The following is a 16777-nucleotide window of genomic DNA, read 5'->3' as shown; positions in this document are numbered from 1 at the left end:
TGGTTGTTTCAATTTAGCACTGCGAGAAGGCAGACGGGCTTGATTTTTCTTCACAGATTATTTGTCTCAGCATACTGTGACAACATGGTGACAGTTTCAACAAATATATAACAGAATCTTTTCCCTAAAATGTACATACTGCAGCATTGAACTGCCTTTAGATGCTGTTCCTACCCTCTGATAGCTACACAATTTAGCTAAATAGTCTTACTATGTACTTTCAATTTCTACTTATCTGGAGCAAAGTTTAGTGCTGGTTTACAGTTACAGACCTGGAAATATTGTTGACTTTTTGTATTTATTTCTTCAGATGACACATAGCTATTAACAGTAAATTAGAATGTTCACCATCTGAGTATCATTAATCCATTTGGAAATAATCCAGTGTGTGTGTGAATAAGGATACTAAGACACCTGCAGGAACCAAAGGTTTCATTTTAAAAGCCAGAGCTGCTACCAGATACTATCTCACCTCAGAAAACAGACTTCAGTATCTAAGGTAACTTAAGGTGCTTTTCTACTGGCAAGTCACGCACTAACCAGTTAGTGCGTAGTTCGGTTTTACCCCTGGTAGTGAGTTTTTCCATTACCCTCTCTATTCCTCACTATTGTGGGAGGGCCTTTAGCACAGCAACTGGTCAATTCTCCGCAGAGGTTTGAAGTGACACTCAGCCATGGAGAACCTCAAGGTTATGGTTCAGATGGACTCAAAGATATTTCATTTTGTTTTATAGAAATTCATTGCTGGCCCAAAGATAATGATAAAGGCTTCGATCAGCTGATTATTTTGCGATATATGAAATCGCTTTGGTCCCTACCCTGATCGGTCCAGCTAGTACTACACTTGAAGTAGATATGGAAATCTGAGAACAACCAGCCAGAGCCGCGCTGGATCTGCTAAAGGAAAATGAATCTGGCCGAGGTGGACTGAGGCCAAACCAGTTAGAGGCAGGCTGGTGGAAAAGCACCTTTAGAAACATGACAGACAACGAGCCCACAGAAAGTGTGAGACATTATGGCCTACAGAAGCCTGGGATAGAGATGAACAGATATTCCTTTGTAGAACTTATAGAGAAAAGCTGGGTAAACGCTCTAAGTCAGCCTCAGTCAGACATAGTCGGTCTTTTCACCAGATTCATTGTATTACCAACAACCACATTCGTTGACACAATAAAAACATTCCTAAGCTTCAAAAATACTGGGCTCACTCTTTTACACCACTGTTTTAGCTATCTAACAAAAGGAAAGAAAACAGATTGAAATATTTTTGAGTGTATCATAATAGTTTAACAAAGAAGAGACCTTCAGATTTAAAAAGTCTTTGGTCATCCACTATCAATGGCCTTTTCTCATGTTCATAATAACTCTAGCAAGTTTCCTCTTGCAAGAGAGTTGGAAGAATCAGTTGATGTTGAATAATAGTCTCGATGGATCATTGGTGGAATGAAAGTTGTTCAAAAACTAAAAGGTGATGGCAAGACTTATTATAATAAGCATACTGATATTACTTTATACCTACGTAAGGATGCTGGATGTGGATTACAGCTCAGCTTTTAACTCCAACTCCTGACAAGTTGGTGGAGAGGCTAGAGTCCCTGATACTAGGAGAAGGACTGTGCTGGTGGATCAGGGATTTTTAAACCAACAGACCCCAGCATGTCTAGATCAACTCCCTTACCTTCTCCGCGGTCACACTCAGCACAGGTATGCCCCAAGGCTGTGTCCTCAGCCCCATCCTTTACTTCCAATTTACCCATGACTGCAAAGCCACCCAGAATAATATTGTCTTGTTCAAAAATGCGGATGACATACAGAAGAGGTTCAAAGGCTAATAACATGGTAAACCAATGGTGAAGGGAGAATTCCCTTACCTTGAATACCAAGAAGACAAAGGAAATAATCCTCAACTTCAGGACAAAGAGGACAATCCAGGGTTGAGCATAGATGGTGAGCAAGTAGAAAGGGTCAGTAGTTTCAAATTTCTGGGAGTCTACATCTCAAAGGATTTCAACTGGACCTTTAAAACCAAATACCTCTTTAAAAAAAATCCCAGCAGAGCTTCATTTTTTCTGAGAACCCTCGGGCAATGTCGTCTGTCCAAGAAGCTGATGACCAGATTCTGTCACTGACTTACTGCTGTACAGTGTAGGTACAGCAGTACCTACACTATACAGCACTGTACTATCTTGCAATGTACAGCAGCAGACAAAGGCACCGCTCTACTCCAGTTTTCCTGGGACATTAAGTTGCTTCTCCACCATTTGCATATTTAGAAGCATGAGCATTAGATTGATTGACAGCGCTAAAAGAACAACCAGTCAAAAACACCCAGTCAGGAGGAGGGTCTTAGCACTGTCAATCAACCTCATGTTTATGCTTCTAAATATGCTAATGGTGGAGAACCAACTTAATGTTCCAGGAAAACCAGGGTAGAGCAGCACCTATATGAGGATGACTGACAGCGCCAACACCCTCTTCCCGCTCTGATTGGTTGTGTCTGACAGAGCAGAATATTTGTTCAGGTGACAGCAGGTCCAGAGGGAGAAGACAGAAGAGCTAATTCTTTACACAGATTGTCCATCTTATATTCTCAGGACATAGTGATCATTTCAGTTAAGTAAAAAATATATATTTTTTTTAATAAACATTACATACTGCAGCTTTATGTAGAGAGCAGGAGACAGTCATGCTGAAGATCCTAAGGGAGTTTTTATATATTAAAAACTGAACTGGACTGGACATACAAATTAATTGACTTAAAGTTATACATTTACATATTTTTCCTTTTAAATATTTATTTTTATTTGACTATAAACTTTTATACTTTGAGCAATTTTTCACTTTTTTATTGGCAATTCTGTTACTCAAGGCAATAAATTTTAATGTCAGCATATGATGACAATAAAGTTCTTTGTCTTTCTGTCTGACTATGGTCTGCCTATCTATATAGCCATCTAGCTGGTACAGGTTTATGTCCTCACATCTAATAGTCTAATAGCCTACTATCTTGCTATGTATGTGAGGACCCCCTGCATCAGGAACAGTTGGGTAGCATGCAAGCTACCTGATGTGCAAACAGGCTGAAGAGCTCAGAAATGTGCAAGCTCTAATGTTGCACCAAGACTGCTTTGAAATATAAGACTGCATGCTGGTAAGGTAGTTCAGCCAATGAATTTAGGTGTGTATAACAAGGGACACATCTAAAAGTTGCAGGACTCTGGCCCTTGAGGGATGCAGTTTGAGACCACTGCCTTAGTCTGTTAAGTATTGCAGGTACAGCTGGGTTAAAAGAAATGTGGTAGTAAATAAATAGCAGACAAACAAAGGCTGTTCAAAGCTGCTGGTCACCTGAAGCTTTCTGTAGCTTTTGGTGTACTTCTAAATCTGCTCCTTAGTACATCTTTTTGGGGTTGGTACTGCCTCTAGTGGTGTGGGGGTGGTAACACAAGTAATATAATTGCATTACTAAATCAGAATACCGCAAAGTCTTTAATGATTATTAATTTTTCATTCTCTTAAGAATGTAGAGCTAATTAAATGATCTAAACGAGAGCCTAAAGTGGCTCCAGTTTCTCTCGATGGCCAACCTGTTGAAACTGTGGCACATTTTAAATTCCTTGGGTCGTTCCTGGACAGTCTGCTCAACTTTGGTGAAAACACTGACTATATTTTGAAGAACTGTTGTCAGAGACTCTACCTTTCAAGAAGACTTGGTGATCTTGGAGTGAATTTGGAAAAAATAATTTTATTTGTCACAAAAGAAGGGTTCGGTGAATGCGCATATGAATCTGATGGTTTGGTACCTCAAAAAAGGTTAAGAACCACTGGCCTAAGGTTATCATCTGTTGGCAGAAATGTAATACAATAATCTGAATTATGCTGTCAATACTAGCCTAAGCATCTGAAAATAATCATTTTTTTTTTATTTTACCTCAAAATTTGTCATTTAATGAGGGTGGTCTCCTCTCTCATTCTGCCATGTCTCTATGTGGCCATCCTGGGCTACTATTGTGTAGCCCATGATGGAAAAACTCACAAAATCTGATAAATAGGCCAATACAGTATCCTAAAGTCTATGTAAGTGTACATTTCTACTATTACTGATTAACTTTTTTATAACTAACAAACTAGACATGAGTGACACGCTAAACAAACCCCCACTAAACCCCCAACATATACACCAGTTAAGGTTATAGCCCAAGTCTGTAACTTCAAATTACAGCTCATAATCGCCTTCCATAGACAGACAGTGTAGGCATATCATACATTTTCTGATTCCTTAGAGTCTGTTGAGTATTTTAGTCATTAACTCTTGTGTCCCTGGTGTCCCTGGATACCGCTGGGATGGAAGAAGTGTATCTAGTTTGGTCAAAAGATGTGGAAAAATGTGTAATAATTTTGGTTTAACGACCTCTAATGACCTCTGTGTTGGTCAGAGAAACTCAAAACATGGCTTAAATGAAAGCCAAGAGTGTCCCCTTTAAGATGATACCAAATATTGCATTATAAACCTTTGATAAATGCCCATACCATGACCCTAAACCAGAGATACAGCAGTCCCAAAATACAGAATTTTTCCAAAGGGGTTGTTTACTTCATGAGATGATAACGATGACTCAGCTACCATTTTGGAAGGGCTATCATACCAAAATATTCACTAGACACATGTATCTTTTCAAAAAATATTGATAGACTTTGCCACCCTGAAATGGACAAAAATGTCAAATTTTGGCCTCTGGCCCATGGACTAAGAGGACCGGACTGACGTTTCCTTCTGTGCAGTCCCGTTCTGTTTAGGATCCTGCTCAGAGTACGCATGCTATTAATGGTTTTAACCACAGTGCAAAGCAGCATCCGTATCTCTACATGTTGTAGACCAAACATGAAAGGAAACCTGACCAATTCATGTAAGCCACTGTACTAGCCTAGCATAATACCGCCACTTCCTGGTCATAAAATGATCATGTTTTAACAAGATACATAACACGTTTTAACGAGATACGTATCACGTTATAACGTGATAGCGCTCAAATGTTTTTTTTTCCTGCGTGATAGCAATGCGCTTCCGTAGAATCCCAACAAAATTTATGTCAGTACAACCCATCCAACACGTGCCTGGGCAGCAGTGGCTCCACAGGAGTTTAGCTGGGGAGGCATTGACTTATTTTGGAGGGAAAAGTAAACGAGCTTTTATTTGAATATAAATACACAAACAAACCTTTATGCAACCTTTTAAATAAAATAACTATGTTAATACAAAATAAACAATAAGACGTATAAAATGTTGAGTAATGCGCTCAAATTTGCATAAACATCAACTCATGTGTTGCAGAAATATAAGAATCTAATGTTTTTCCAAATGGTGAAGTCTATTTATTAAAATGGAAAATCAATACACTCAAGTAAAAGCAGCAATAATATTCGAATAAAAGTAAAAAGCACAGTGCAGTAAAACTACTCGTATAAATATCTTTTTCCGCAAAAAGTTACTCAAGTAAATGTAATCAGTATAACCCACTTTTGAGTATCGATAATTATATTAGCAGACTATTCTTGTTAACAAGCTTAAGGTCATATATTGGCATTAGCTAGTCATCATTTAGCTAACATTATCTGCATCCAACATTACTCAACACACTCGGTTAGCTTGGGGAAAAAAATTGTGCAAAGTTTTTTGTCGTGATTCTAACACACACCTGTCTCTACACAGCAGCAGGTCTCCCTCACTGCCACACATTATGAAGCACCAAAGCGGCATTCAAAGGCGGCTCAGAAAAACATGTTATGACATATTAACAATGGATTAAACGGTTGTAACGGATGAAAAAAGTGCAAGGGGCAGAAGGCACAGTACAGGAGCTTCTACTGTATCAAATTTAGATATAGGAATAATAGAAATGTGGCCACTCTGAGGTTGGAAAAAAAACCTCAGAGTCCAGGGGAGGCACTGCTGACTCTGAGCAGGGAATGCTCGCCCATGCCGCTGGGCATGTGCCTGGGACTGCAGTGATTTAAGGCTCTGGCCTAACATATGCACTAATTCACTAATTTTGACAAATAGTCTCTCAATAAATTAGAGGCCAGGAATTTCCACTTCGTAGTTCTCACCTAGTTCTGAGAATATGATCTCCAAACCACGACACCCCCACCTCCATGCTTTATACTTGGTATGGAAGGCTCTATTTGGTTTCTGTCAAACATGTCCTCTGTTCTGGTGTCCAAATATTTCAGTGTTACTCATTTATCCAAAGAACATTATTCCAGAAAAGTATGGGTCTTTCTCTATCTTCTCTCTGGGAAACTTTCAGTTGGCCTTCATATTTTTCTTTGTAAGCAATTTTCTGCTGGGACATTCTATGAAACTAGTCCAGTCTCTCTCTCTCTCTCTTTTTTTTTTTTTTTTGTAGAGGCATCACATCAACAGTAACAACAGATTCTTGTAGCTCATTTCTGGGTTTTTGTAGACTACTGTTAGCATCTGATGTTCTTTTTTCAGAGTGAATTTGCTGGAACGGTCAAATTTGGGCATGTTGCTTGCTGTTTTCTGTGTTCTTCACTGTTCTCCATTAAGGGGACTGCCAGACTTCAAGCTCTTTTGCAACCTCTTTAAATCCCATGGAGCACTGCTATGAAACGTTGATAAGCTGCAGTCTTTTTTCTGAAGGCCTTAGGTACCAGTGTGAAGTTCAGTCCCACTGTAACAATCAGGAGGATATCAATCCAAATATCCACGTTTAGAGGGTTGGCCTACTTCAGAATGCTGTGTGATTTTAGCCATTTTTAATAGGAATGTATTCCTCCCCTGATTTTATTTTTATCTAGTTTCATTGATTTTTTTCTTTTCTTGTTTGCTCTTGTCCAGTACATTTTCAAGGTATTATTAAAATTGATTTTAAACATCCATATGTCCATATATTTTTGAAAACACATGGATTGCTTTAGGGAGTCCTATTTCTCAAATATGACTATATAGTCCACACCCAGGATGGTGGATGTCAAATGGAGGATTGAACCAGATGAGTTCACTAAGATAGTTATTTCTTTCTTTTCAGTAAACACACAACAGTAAAACTAGCTTGAACATTGTGCATTCCTTTTGGGTAAAAAAGTCACAATTTCTACATCCTATGTTGAAAAAGAAATGTCATTATCAACCTTTAAAAAATCTGACTTGGCTGCAGAGCATAAATGTTCATAAATGTATGCTTAGCTTGAACTCCTGTCAGTTTGCATCTCATGGAATCTATGATCATCATTAAACACATTCTAATGAAACTCCTTATCACACATTAGCTGCTGTTTTCACACTTAAACTGACCTTTAACCTTTAAGTGCTTCTCACCTGGGCTTAACTTTGAAGTTTTGAGCACTGCAGTACTTGTTGGAAAATCTGTTTGGTTCAACGAAACATTTGACTGAGCAGTGTTGACAGTGCGAACACTGTTTATTTCAGTCACTCACCTCATTGACTGAGCAGGAAACAGCAGATTTAGAGCGTTCTGCTGTTTGAAACTACTAATGTGGGGAAGTTTCTTGTCTCAGCTTTAATGTCACTGGGTGTAATTGTGGTTCCAAGCCTGATATGACTCCATTTGAAGTAAGTTGTACGGAAACAAAAAGGGTATTTATAGAAAAAACACATAAAGAGCATCTTGTCTAATGTGAAGTTCTGAAATATGATTTTGTTGCCATATTTTGGACTCTGATGAAACCAGAGTTAATATTTTCTTTTTTTGTTCTCTTCCTCTGTAGTGTGCTGTTTTGTGGTCCATAAGCGCTGTCATGAGTTTGTCACTTTTTCCTGTCCAGGGGCCGACAAGGGACCTGCGTCTGACGTAAGTAAAGAATGTTTACAGACACACCCGCTCAGTTTGTTTTCTTTGCCCTGTAATCCCACTCAGAAAGATGATCTAACAGAAAACTGTTCTAGACGATGTTTATCATTTTGCTCCTAAATATACGGTCTATTAGAAAAGTATTAATCCTCCTTGAACTTCTAATATTTTGTCCTGCTACAACCATAAACTATTTAGTCGTTCATTTGAATTTTGTGTGATATTCCAACATTCCAAAGTGATGCATAGTTGTGAAGTTAAAAAAAATCACACAATGGAAAGTATGAAATGTTTCTATTCAGCCTTGTTTGCTCCGATACCCTTAAAATAATTTCTAGTATAAAATGTTAGTAACTTTGGAGGAGCTGGAGAGATCCACAGCTCAGGTGGGAGAATCAGCTGTTTTAAAACACAGGTGTCCATCTCCAGTTTACCAGGACTGGGATCCTGCATGTTTTAGATACTCCAACACAGCTTATTCATTTGGCTCAATTACCTCCCATGTTTGTGAATACAGCTCACAGAGGCCTGGTAGTAAAGCTTCAGTTTTTCACTGGGTGGTTTGGTCTGCTTTTAAAAAAACCCTCTGAGTTTATGGAGACCTAATACTGTTAAAGGAAAAGTATAAAATCCATTGAATTTGTGCCATGTGTGGCATCTAATATATGACTTGCATATGAAATCATCTGTACTTTATCTGTATCCAAGAATCCAGACTTAAAAATATGTGCAAAAAAACTAAACTGTTCAGCAAATAATTTAAAAATGTTCAGATTGAGAAATGCTGGACTTGAACATCCATTCACAGACAGTTAGCATCAAATCTGACTGAGTTTGAGCTGTTCAAAAAATTGGGCAAAGGTTTAGTCTATGGATGTGCAAACCTGGTTAATATCTTTCTAAAATAAAGATGGATTTATAAAGTATGGAAGACCATGCCTGCCACACATTTCAGTTTCCTTTTTTGTTAAAAAACATAAGAAAATGGGTAAAATAATCTATGTTCACAATTATGCATCATGCAGCATTAAGTCACACAAATGCTGCTGGAGGAACTCTCTTGCACACATAAACAGCGTTGTGGACTTTGGCTTCTTGTCAGGTCAAAGTCCTGTTAGGAAAGGTGCATAAAGTAGAGATGTGCTGCCTGGCTGCTTGGGGTAATGATCCAAGACTCTTCTCTCATGCTATAATTTTATTGAACATGTACTTTATTGTTCCAGTCATGCTGATGTTTATTAATCTCCAAGTCTGTCTTTGAAAGTACCTGTCTAACAATCTCTGATCAGTGGAAACACCCACTGGGAAACATCAGTTAACTTAAAAAAAATACATTAAAAATCTGTTTGACCCATTAAATTTTCAGAGGGTGTGACATTTTCTAAGCACCAGAATTATGTCTGGTGCACACGGCACCAGACATAATTCTGCAGAAAACTTGTCTATAAAGATGTTTTTCCAGGTGTTGATCTGGCCTCCAGGAATACCTGGGAGGTTTTTCCATGGAAGGAATGACGAGCCACAACAGCTTCAACTGCCAGTTATTTATGTACTAACTGCTGAAAAGGAGCCAGTTCCCACAACCTTTATTTCCTCTTACAAAACAGGCAGCTAAGTACAGTGGCAGTGTGGAAATAAGTAATTTTTCCTTCACAAGCTGACAAGTTACAGCTTTCCTCTGCATATATGCATTATTTAAACTAATTCAGACACAAAGCTGCTTAATTGAACTATCATCCAAGGTAGAAAGGGTGAATGTTTACTGGTTTGCTGACTCAGCTCTCCAAGTACAGCCCGTAAGACAAATTAACAACTAATATTTAATATAGATTTGCTAATAATTGTCCTTTTTTAAAAAAAAAAAAATCTCTCTTAGGACTAAATGACTTATTTCTCAGTGAGATCTAGAGAGACTCATTCATGTTTTTATATTAGTCACATTGATTACTGCAACATTGTCTTCACAGGTCTGCCTAAAAATCAATCCTCAATCTGCTGCTGATGTTCTCCCTAAATCTAGGAAGAATCATTTTCTGCAATGATTGCAGAAAACTGCAGAACAGCCAAAACACTGAGTGCCTTTAAATTGTTGAAGAAGATTATAGGTTATAATATTTCTTAAGAAACTCTCTAGCTCAATCTTCTTCTGATCCCAGGTTCTCCCGGCGGACCACGTGTAGCCACACAGAAAACAACAATGAGTGTTGACGTCACAGAATTACAGAGTTTAATCCACTAGAAGACAACGTATGAAATTACAACAGAAACTGCAGAACAACAGAGACATACATTCATTTACCTGAGACAAATAGAAAAGAAGGAGAAAGAAAGAAAGAAAGAAAAGCAAAGACGTCTTTGGAGAATTGCGAGAGCAAATCTGATTTGTTACTCCTGTGTACAAACTTTTATAGTAAAGGCATATTCTTGTCTTTAATTTATTCAAATAAGGTGTACCTTTGCTCATCCAACCAGGAGCTGTCTTGGACCCTCTTTTAAACTCCCTGCTAGTCACGATCTAAGACCATTTGTCTCCATTGTCTAAACAAAGTGAGAGCAGAGCTTCTCCTGAACTCCTGCTGTTTGACGGCTTTTCACAAATGAGTGTGAAAAGCTGGAACTTCTCCTGATTGTTTCCCACACAGACAAAGGGCAGTTCAGAAGATCTTAGCAAACAATCTGCTGTAACTACAGGTGACATAAAGTTTCAATAGGCCAGAATAAGTAACTAATTTTAAAACTATAATTACGCTATTTCAATCAAGACATGTTAAGTTTTAAAACTAGCACATTTTAAATTTATTTTCTTAACAAAATCTAGGCTAAAAAACTGTCTAGAGTTAATTTGAAACTCTAACCAACATTTTAATGTATATTGATGGCACTTGACAAAATGTAATGTTAACTGGTTTAGTGTGTGGTACCTCTTTTTACTTTGTATTTTTATATTTTTTAGAGGTGTCCGATCGATCGGCCACCGATCATAATCGGCCGATTTCCGTGAAAAAGTGTATGATCGGTGATCGCCGATCACGGTCTCTTGCTTCCGATCACACAAACCGATCACCTGTTTCTCAATTCGCAGCCTGCCTGTGCAGCTGGTCTCCTCTTTCCTTCACTCTGCGCAAACGCGCAACAACAAATCCTAAGCGATGTGGAACTATATCGCACTGAGTGAATGGGGAAGTTTGCGTGTTGCGGCGGAAAATTGAAGCAGGTCAAAATGCATCAACACAACGAAGCTAATACGACACAAAAACAATGCCATACTTGACGGAGTTTGGCTACATCGAGGCTCACTGCAGTAAAAAAGACATACGGAGGATCAGATAGCAGGTAAAGCAGCGCACAGCTACAAACACTCACCCGGATTAGCATGACGGTCAGAAAGCTAAACAAATAACCCGCAAAATTATTTAAGTCTTCGAGCTGCGATGTAAGACGCTGGTTCTGCTCTCCTGTTGAACCGCTGCTACGCTACAGGTAGTAATATTTGACAGACGGAGCTTCGCTTCTGCTCCACCTGGTAGTGACTCTCACACCGAACCTCTGCTTAAAGCTGCAGCATCTAACTTAAAAATCTTTTTTACATACGTATTAAAACTTTCGCTGTCCTAACATGAGAGAGATAATCTCTGAAAAAATAATCGATCTCCTCCCTGTTCTGCATAATTACTCCGCTCAGTCAGAAACAGCCAATCAGAGCTAGCAGTAATCAGCTAGCCGCCATGCTATCAGGAAGTTTTCATTCAGTAACTCTGGATTGTTTATTGTATTGGAACCAGTTTTTGCCTTTGAATGTTAAGTTTTATACTTGAATTGTTTGGCAATGTTGAGAGATTTTATTTTTAAACTTTGTATTATTTAGCCTCTTCAGAGCCTTCATATGTTATCAGTCTGTTAAAGATAGTATTACTATAGCAGTGCAATTTGCATGATGCCTGTTTTGTTTTTTTCTTGGAAAAAGTTATTTAAAACAAGTTTTTGTCTAAATTAAGGTGAATTCATGGTTCCTTTTTCCACATAATGTAACCGGTAGTGCTTGTAATTAAAAAAATAAAAATTATGTGATTGGTATCGATGATCAGCCCTCATGAGTGATCGGAATCGGAATCGGCAGGAAAAAACCTGATCGGCACATCTCTAATAGTTTTATAATGTTAAGCACTTTGAACTGTGGAGAGCCATTTCAGCCAAAATTAAATAAATTAACAAATGAGTGAAATAAATAAAAAATGAGTTAAATAAATAATTGTCATTATTATTCCCATTTATATTTGTTCATTTAAAATTATTATAATTATTATTTGAAAAAAATATAATTTTCCCATTTTCCAATTTCCCTTATTCATTTGGTATTTCCTTATGTTCTTATTTATGACATTCCATTTTCCCCTCTTCGTTTCTGCTTTAATATGATAATGAGGGGCGGTGTCTTCAGACTACAATGGCAGCCTATTGGTTGATCAGATACAGCTGACCTTTTTCACGCTTCCACGTTTTAAAGTGGATGTGGGGATTGACAACTTCCGGTGTCTATAGAGTTGTCATTAAAAGGCTACGAAAATGGCTCAGTCTCAGCGCAGTTGTTTTTGTTCAGTCCCTGGTTGTTCATGTGGGGCAAGAAAACGACCATATCTGTCCTATCATGTGTTCCTGATGGGCCCGGACCAACAGAAGCAGTGGATCCAAGCGATCCAAAGAGATGAAGGTTTCGACTTTTGCATAAAAGCAGGGAGCACTTTCGTATGTAGCCACCACTTCACACTGGAGGATTTTGTTAGCGGATCTACCACCAGCTGCCTTAGAAGTGGAGCTGTTCTTTCCCTTTTTGACTGGAATAATTTCACTGCACCAGAACAAGAGAGTCTGCTTTCGAGAGGGCTAAGAAATGGCAGCTTGTCCTCTCTCAGAAAGCTAGCCAGGCTGAAGATGACCATGATTATGTGGCACATCCACCTGCAGGTAAATGTCAAATTAAGATAGTACATTGTATACATTTGCCATGTAAGACAATTTCATTCAAATATAACTATTACTATAATAATGTGATTATTATTATGTTCACATAATAATAATCACATTATTATGAGATTATGTGGTAGTTATGTGTTTTGTTACCACAAAATTGTAGTTATGTACCACAATTTTGTGGAGAGATTAAATCAATGGCTATATACATACATGCTTGGACTCGCATCATGTATTGATCTTCAGAGAAGCAATGTTACATTTATATAATGAAAACTTCTTGCTATAACCGTAAGTTATACAGTTTTATTTTGTGGTTTTACAGGCGCACTTGATGAAGTTCTGGATTATATCAAGGAGTTGGAGGCCAGACTTCAAAAAGTGGATTTGTCTGCCGCACTTTTTAGCCGCTACTGTGCCTCTGATGACTAGATCCGATTCTACACCAAATTTTCCATCTGAATGTGTGTTCCGGATCTTCTGGGAGTCCATTGCATCCTCTGCATCACACCTTGTGTACTGGGCCAGAGCACAGAAACTTGGAGAGGAAGCATGTGCTGAAGTCAGCCCTGCCTGCTGCATGCCTCTGATTGATGAGTTCCTGATGTACTCATTCAGGGTAGCAGTGAGCATGAAGGAGCAGCTCACTGCTGACATGCTTCAAGTCAGCATAGCTACTGTCAGCCGAGTGACCATCACCTGGGCCAACTACCTCTTCATTGTATTCTCTTCCATCAACCTGTGGATTAGTCGTGAGAAGGTAAAAGCCAGTATGCCTCAGAGATTTCTGAAGTTCTCTCCAAATGTCCGTGTCATCTTGGACTGCACAGAAGTTGCTCTGGAGACGCCATCATCCCTCACCTTACCGTCTGAAACGTTCTCTGCCTACAAGAACCACACCACTCTGAAAGGGCTGATCGGAGTTGCTCCCTGTGACTTGGTGACATTTATTTCAGCATTGTACACAGGCTGCATCTCAGACAAAGAAATAACTAAAGTCAGTGGAAACCTTACTCTGTTTAAGCCGGGAGACAAAGTCATGGTGGATGAAGGCTTTCTCATTCAAGACCTCCTTCATGAAGTTGGAGCCAGACTCACCATTCCACCATTTAGGCATCCTGGCCAGTTCAGCAAGAAAGAGACAGAGGAGACTCACACCATTGCTCAGCTGTCGATCATTGTAGAGCGAGCAATCGCAAGGGTAGTGGTTCTTAACCTGGGTTCGATCGAACCCCGGGGGTTCGATGAGTCGGTCTCAGGGATTCGGCGGAGCCTCTGCCGCGGAGGTAAAGACACACTTACGTAAAGTCGTGATGACGCCCCGCTTTGCCATCACTTGCTGCAGAGGATCACGTTACATTGCTGAGCCAATCAGAGCTGCGGAGGAGCAGTGATTGAAGGAGTTCCACTCAGCATGAATTTGAACTTGTGTCTTTAATTACTTCAGCAAAACTCACAGTTTTTACCAAATTCTGTAGTTTTCGGTGTACTTCTAAATCTGCTCCTTAGCCGCATCTTTTCGGGGTTGGTACTGCCTCTAGTGGTGTGGGGGTGGTAACACAACTAATATAATTACATTACTAAATCAAAATACCGCAAAGTCTTTATTATTTATTAATTTTTCATTCTCTTAAGAATGTAGAGCTAATTAAATGATCTAAACAAAACCTTAAAGTGGTTCCAGTTTCTCTCGATGGCCAACCTGTTGAAACTGTGGCAAATTTTAAATACCTTGGGTCGTTCCTGGACAGTCAGCTCAGCTTTGCTGAAAACACTGATTATATTTTGAAGAACTGTTCTCAGAGACTCTACCTTTTAAGAAGACTTGGTGATCATGGGGTGACCCAACTAGACTCTAGTTGGGTCACCCCTATGTCTTGAATTTGGGGGAAAAAAATCATATTTTATTTATCACTACAGAAGGGTTCAGTGAATGCACATATGAAACTGGTGGGTTCGGTACCTCAAAAAAGGTTAAGAACCACTGCCATAGACATAATATAAGATATCTTATATCTATGTGAATTACAGTCACAAAAACAGGAAGTACCCCAGCCCTTTCAGATGCAGCTTCCAGTTGTCGTGAAAAAGGTCTGCTCTGCAGTTGTATCTAATCAACCAATAGGCTGCCATTGTAGTCTGAAGATCCTGCCCCTCATTATCATATTAAAGCAGAAACGAAGAGGGGAAAATGTAATGTCATAAATAAGAAAATAAGGAAATACCAAATGAATAAGGGAAATTGGAAAATGGGAAAATTATACATTTTTCAAATAAATGTTAAATGAAAAATAGATGAAGGAAAAATGGCTAAATAAAAAAGAGAAATATGAGAAATTGATAAATTAAACTGGGAGATTGAAAATTGGATTAATGAAAAAGGGATAAAGTGATAAATGAAAATAGGAAATTGAAAAATTGATAATATTAAAAATAAATAAATAAAAATTTGGGTTAAGGAAAAAGGGAAATTGAAAAGTGGTTAAATGAAATGAAAAATAGATTAATAAAAAATGGGTAAATGGATAAAGGAATAAATGAAAATGGGTAAACAAAAGGAAAAATTAAAATTGGACAAATGAAAATGGGAACATAAAAATGGTTAAATTAATCTAGGAATAAAACATTTAAATTAACAAATATAAATGGGAATAAAAATGACAATTATTTATTTAACTCATTTTTTATTTATTTCACTCATTTTTGTCATTTATTGATTTATTTTACTCATTTGCTTATTTATTTCACCCAATTTAATTTAGGCTGAAATGGCTCTCCATATTGAACTGCCTTGTTACTGAAATGTACGGTACAAATAAACTTGATTGATTGATTCTTTATGTTCCTCCAGGATCCTCGCAGTAAACACAAGTTTCGGGTCCACACCTATTCCAGCCCCACCTTCTGTGACCACTGCGGCTCCCTCCTGTACGGGCTGATACACCAGGGCATGAAATGCGACCGTATGTATTCAAAGTATTTAGCTGCTTGTTTGTGTGCTGCAGCCTGAGCACAGAGAACTGTGAGTGTGGCAGCAAAGAGACTGTTCAGGGAGAATCTCCTCCATTTTTGCACATGTTTTACTACCACTCTTCAATGTATTTCTGCTCTGGATTCATGAAGCAAACACAAATCAAGATCAAGTCCTGAAGATGAGAGCAATTTTCCCCTGTTTTCACCAGTGTGCAGTTGTTCTCCCTTCAGTTACAGCATAGAAAAAAAACCTTCCTTCTTTTTTTTTGTTAAATTGCAGTATATATTTTTTATTTAAAAAATATGGTTTTTACTTATTTGTTAACATTATTACTATTATGTCGTTAGAGTACAATATATGGCTCCTCTGCCTTCTGCCACTGCTCCTAGAACTAACTGCACTCACATTCTCTCACTTGCTTGTTGCTATAAGTTACAGCTGGTTCACCAGTACATAGCCTGCATATGTTTGTAAAAGTTACGTTCTGCAGCATTAATTATGGGTCCGCAGCAAATCTGAACAAATTTCCTGAATTTTGGATGATTGCCCAATTGGTACATGTGAAAGCCATCTTATCCACTGATCTGCAGCAGTTTGTGTTGTGCATGATAGTATTACTGGTCATTCTGCTCTTCATGGAGTAATAACCAGTACAGTAAGCTATTATCTGTCTAAATTGTGAGGAGGGAATATTCATTTATGTAAGCACTTCTCAGGTAAAACCTGATACCTGTGTACAATTAAAACACAATTCATAGAGTAGTAATGCAAAAATAATACAGTAGTTAATCTGGATCTGTGAAAGCAGGATGGCTTAATTAATCTATCTGCTCCTGTAACAGCATTGCCTTAATTCATTTCAAATTCAATTCAAAATTAAAAAATACTTTATTAATACCAAAGGGAAATTAAATGTTGTTGTAACAAATGTTGTTGTATTCAAAGAGTTATTGCAGATGGTGAAGGCTGTTGGCAGGAAAGATCTCTTAGTCGTCTGTAT

At 38.2% G+C, this 16777-nt stretch overlaps 2 protein-coding genes across 2 annotated transcripts in view; both read left to right on the top strand.

The window, feature by feature from the left end:
• Window positions 1–16777, top strand: part of LOC106911025 (protein kinase C beta type-like) — a 77766-nt gene that overhangs the window by 32360 nt on the left and 28629 nt on the right. Inside the window, exons 3-4 of the mRNA XM_088016362.1 lie at window positions 7753–7835; window positions 15655–15766. Of these exons, the coding sequence (XP_087872488.1) occupies window positions 7753–7835; window positions 15655–15766 (195 nt within the window). The remainder of the gene's footprint in view (window positions 1–7752; window positions 7836–15654; window positions 15767–16777) is intronic.
• Window positions 7847–15347, top strand: LOC148161026 (uncharacterized). Its single transcript, XM_088000987.1, has 2 exons — window positions 7847–12797; window positions 13129–15347. The coding sequence occupies exons 1-2, from the start codon at window positions 12399–12401 to the stop codon at window positions 14107–14109; spliced, it is 1380 nt and encodes a 459-aa protein (XP_087857113.1). The 5' UTR covers window positions 7847–12398; the 3' UTR covers window positions 14110–15347.

This window comes from Poecilia mexicana, unplaced genomic scaffold, assembly GCF_051168715.1.
Source record: "Poecilia mexicana isolate PSO_F unplaced genomic scaffold, ASM5116871v1 scaffold_1, whole genome shotgun sequence".
Lineage (NCBI taxonomy): Eukaryota > Metazoa > Chordata > Actinopteri > Cyprinodontiformes > Poeciliidae > Poecilia > Poecilia mexicana.
Note: the sequence above shows the minus strand (reverse complement) of the source record. Positions and strands in the feature narration are given on the sequence as shown.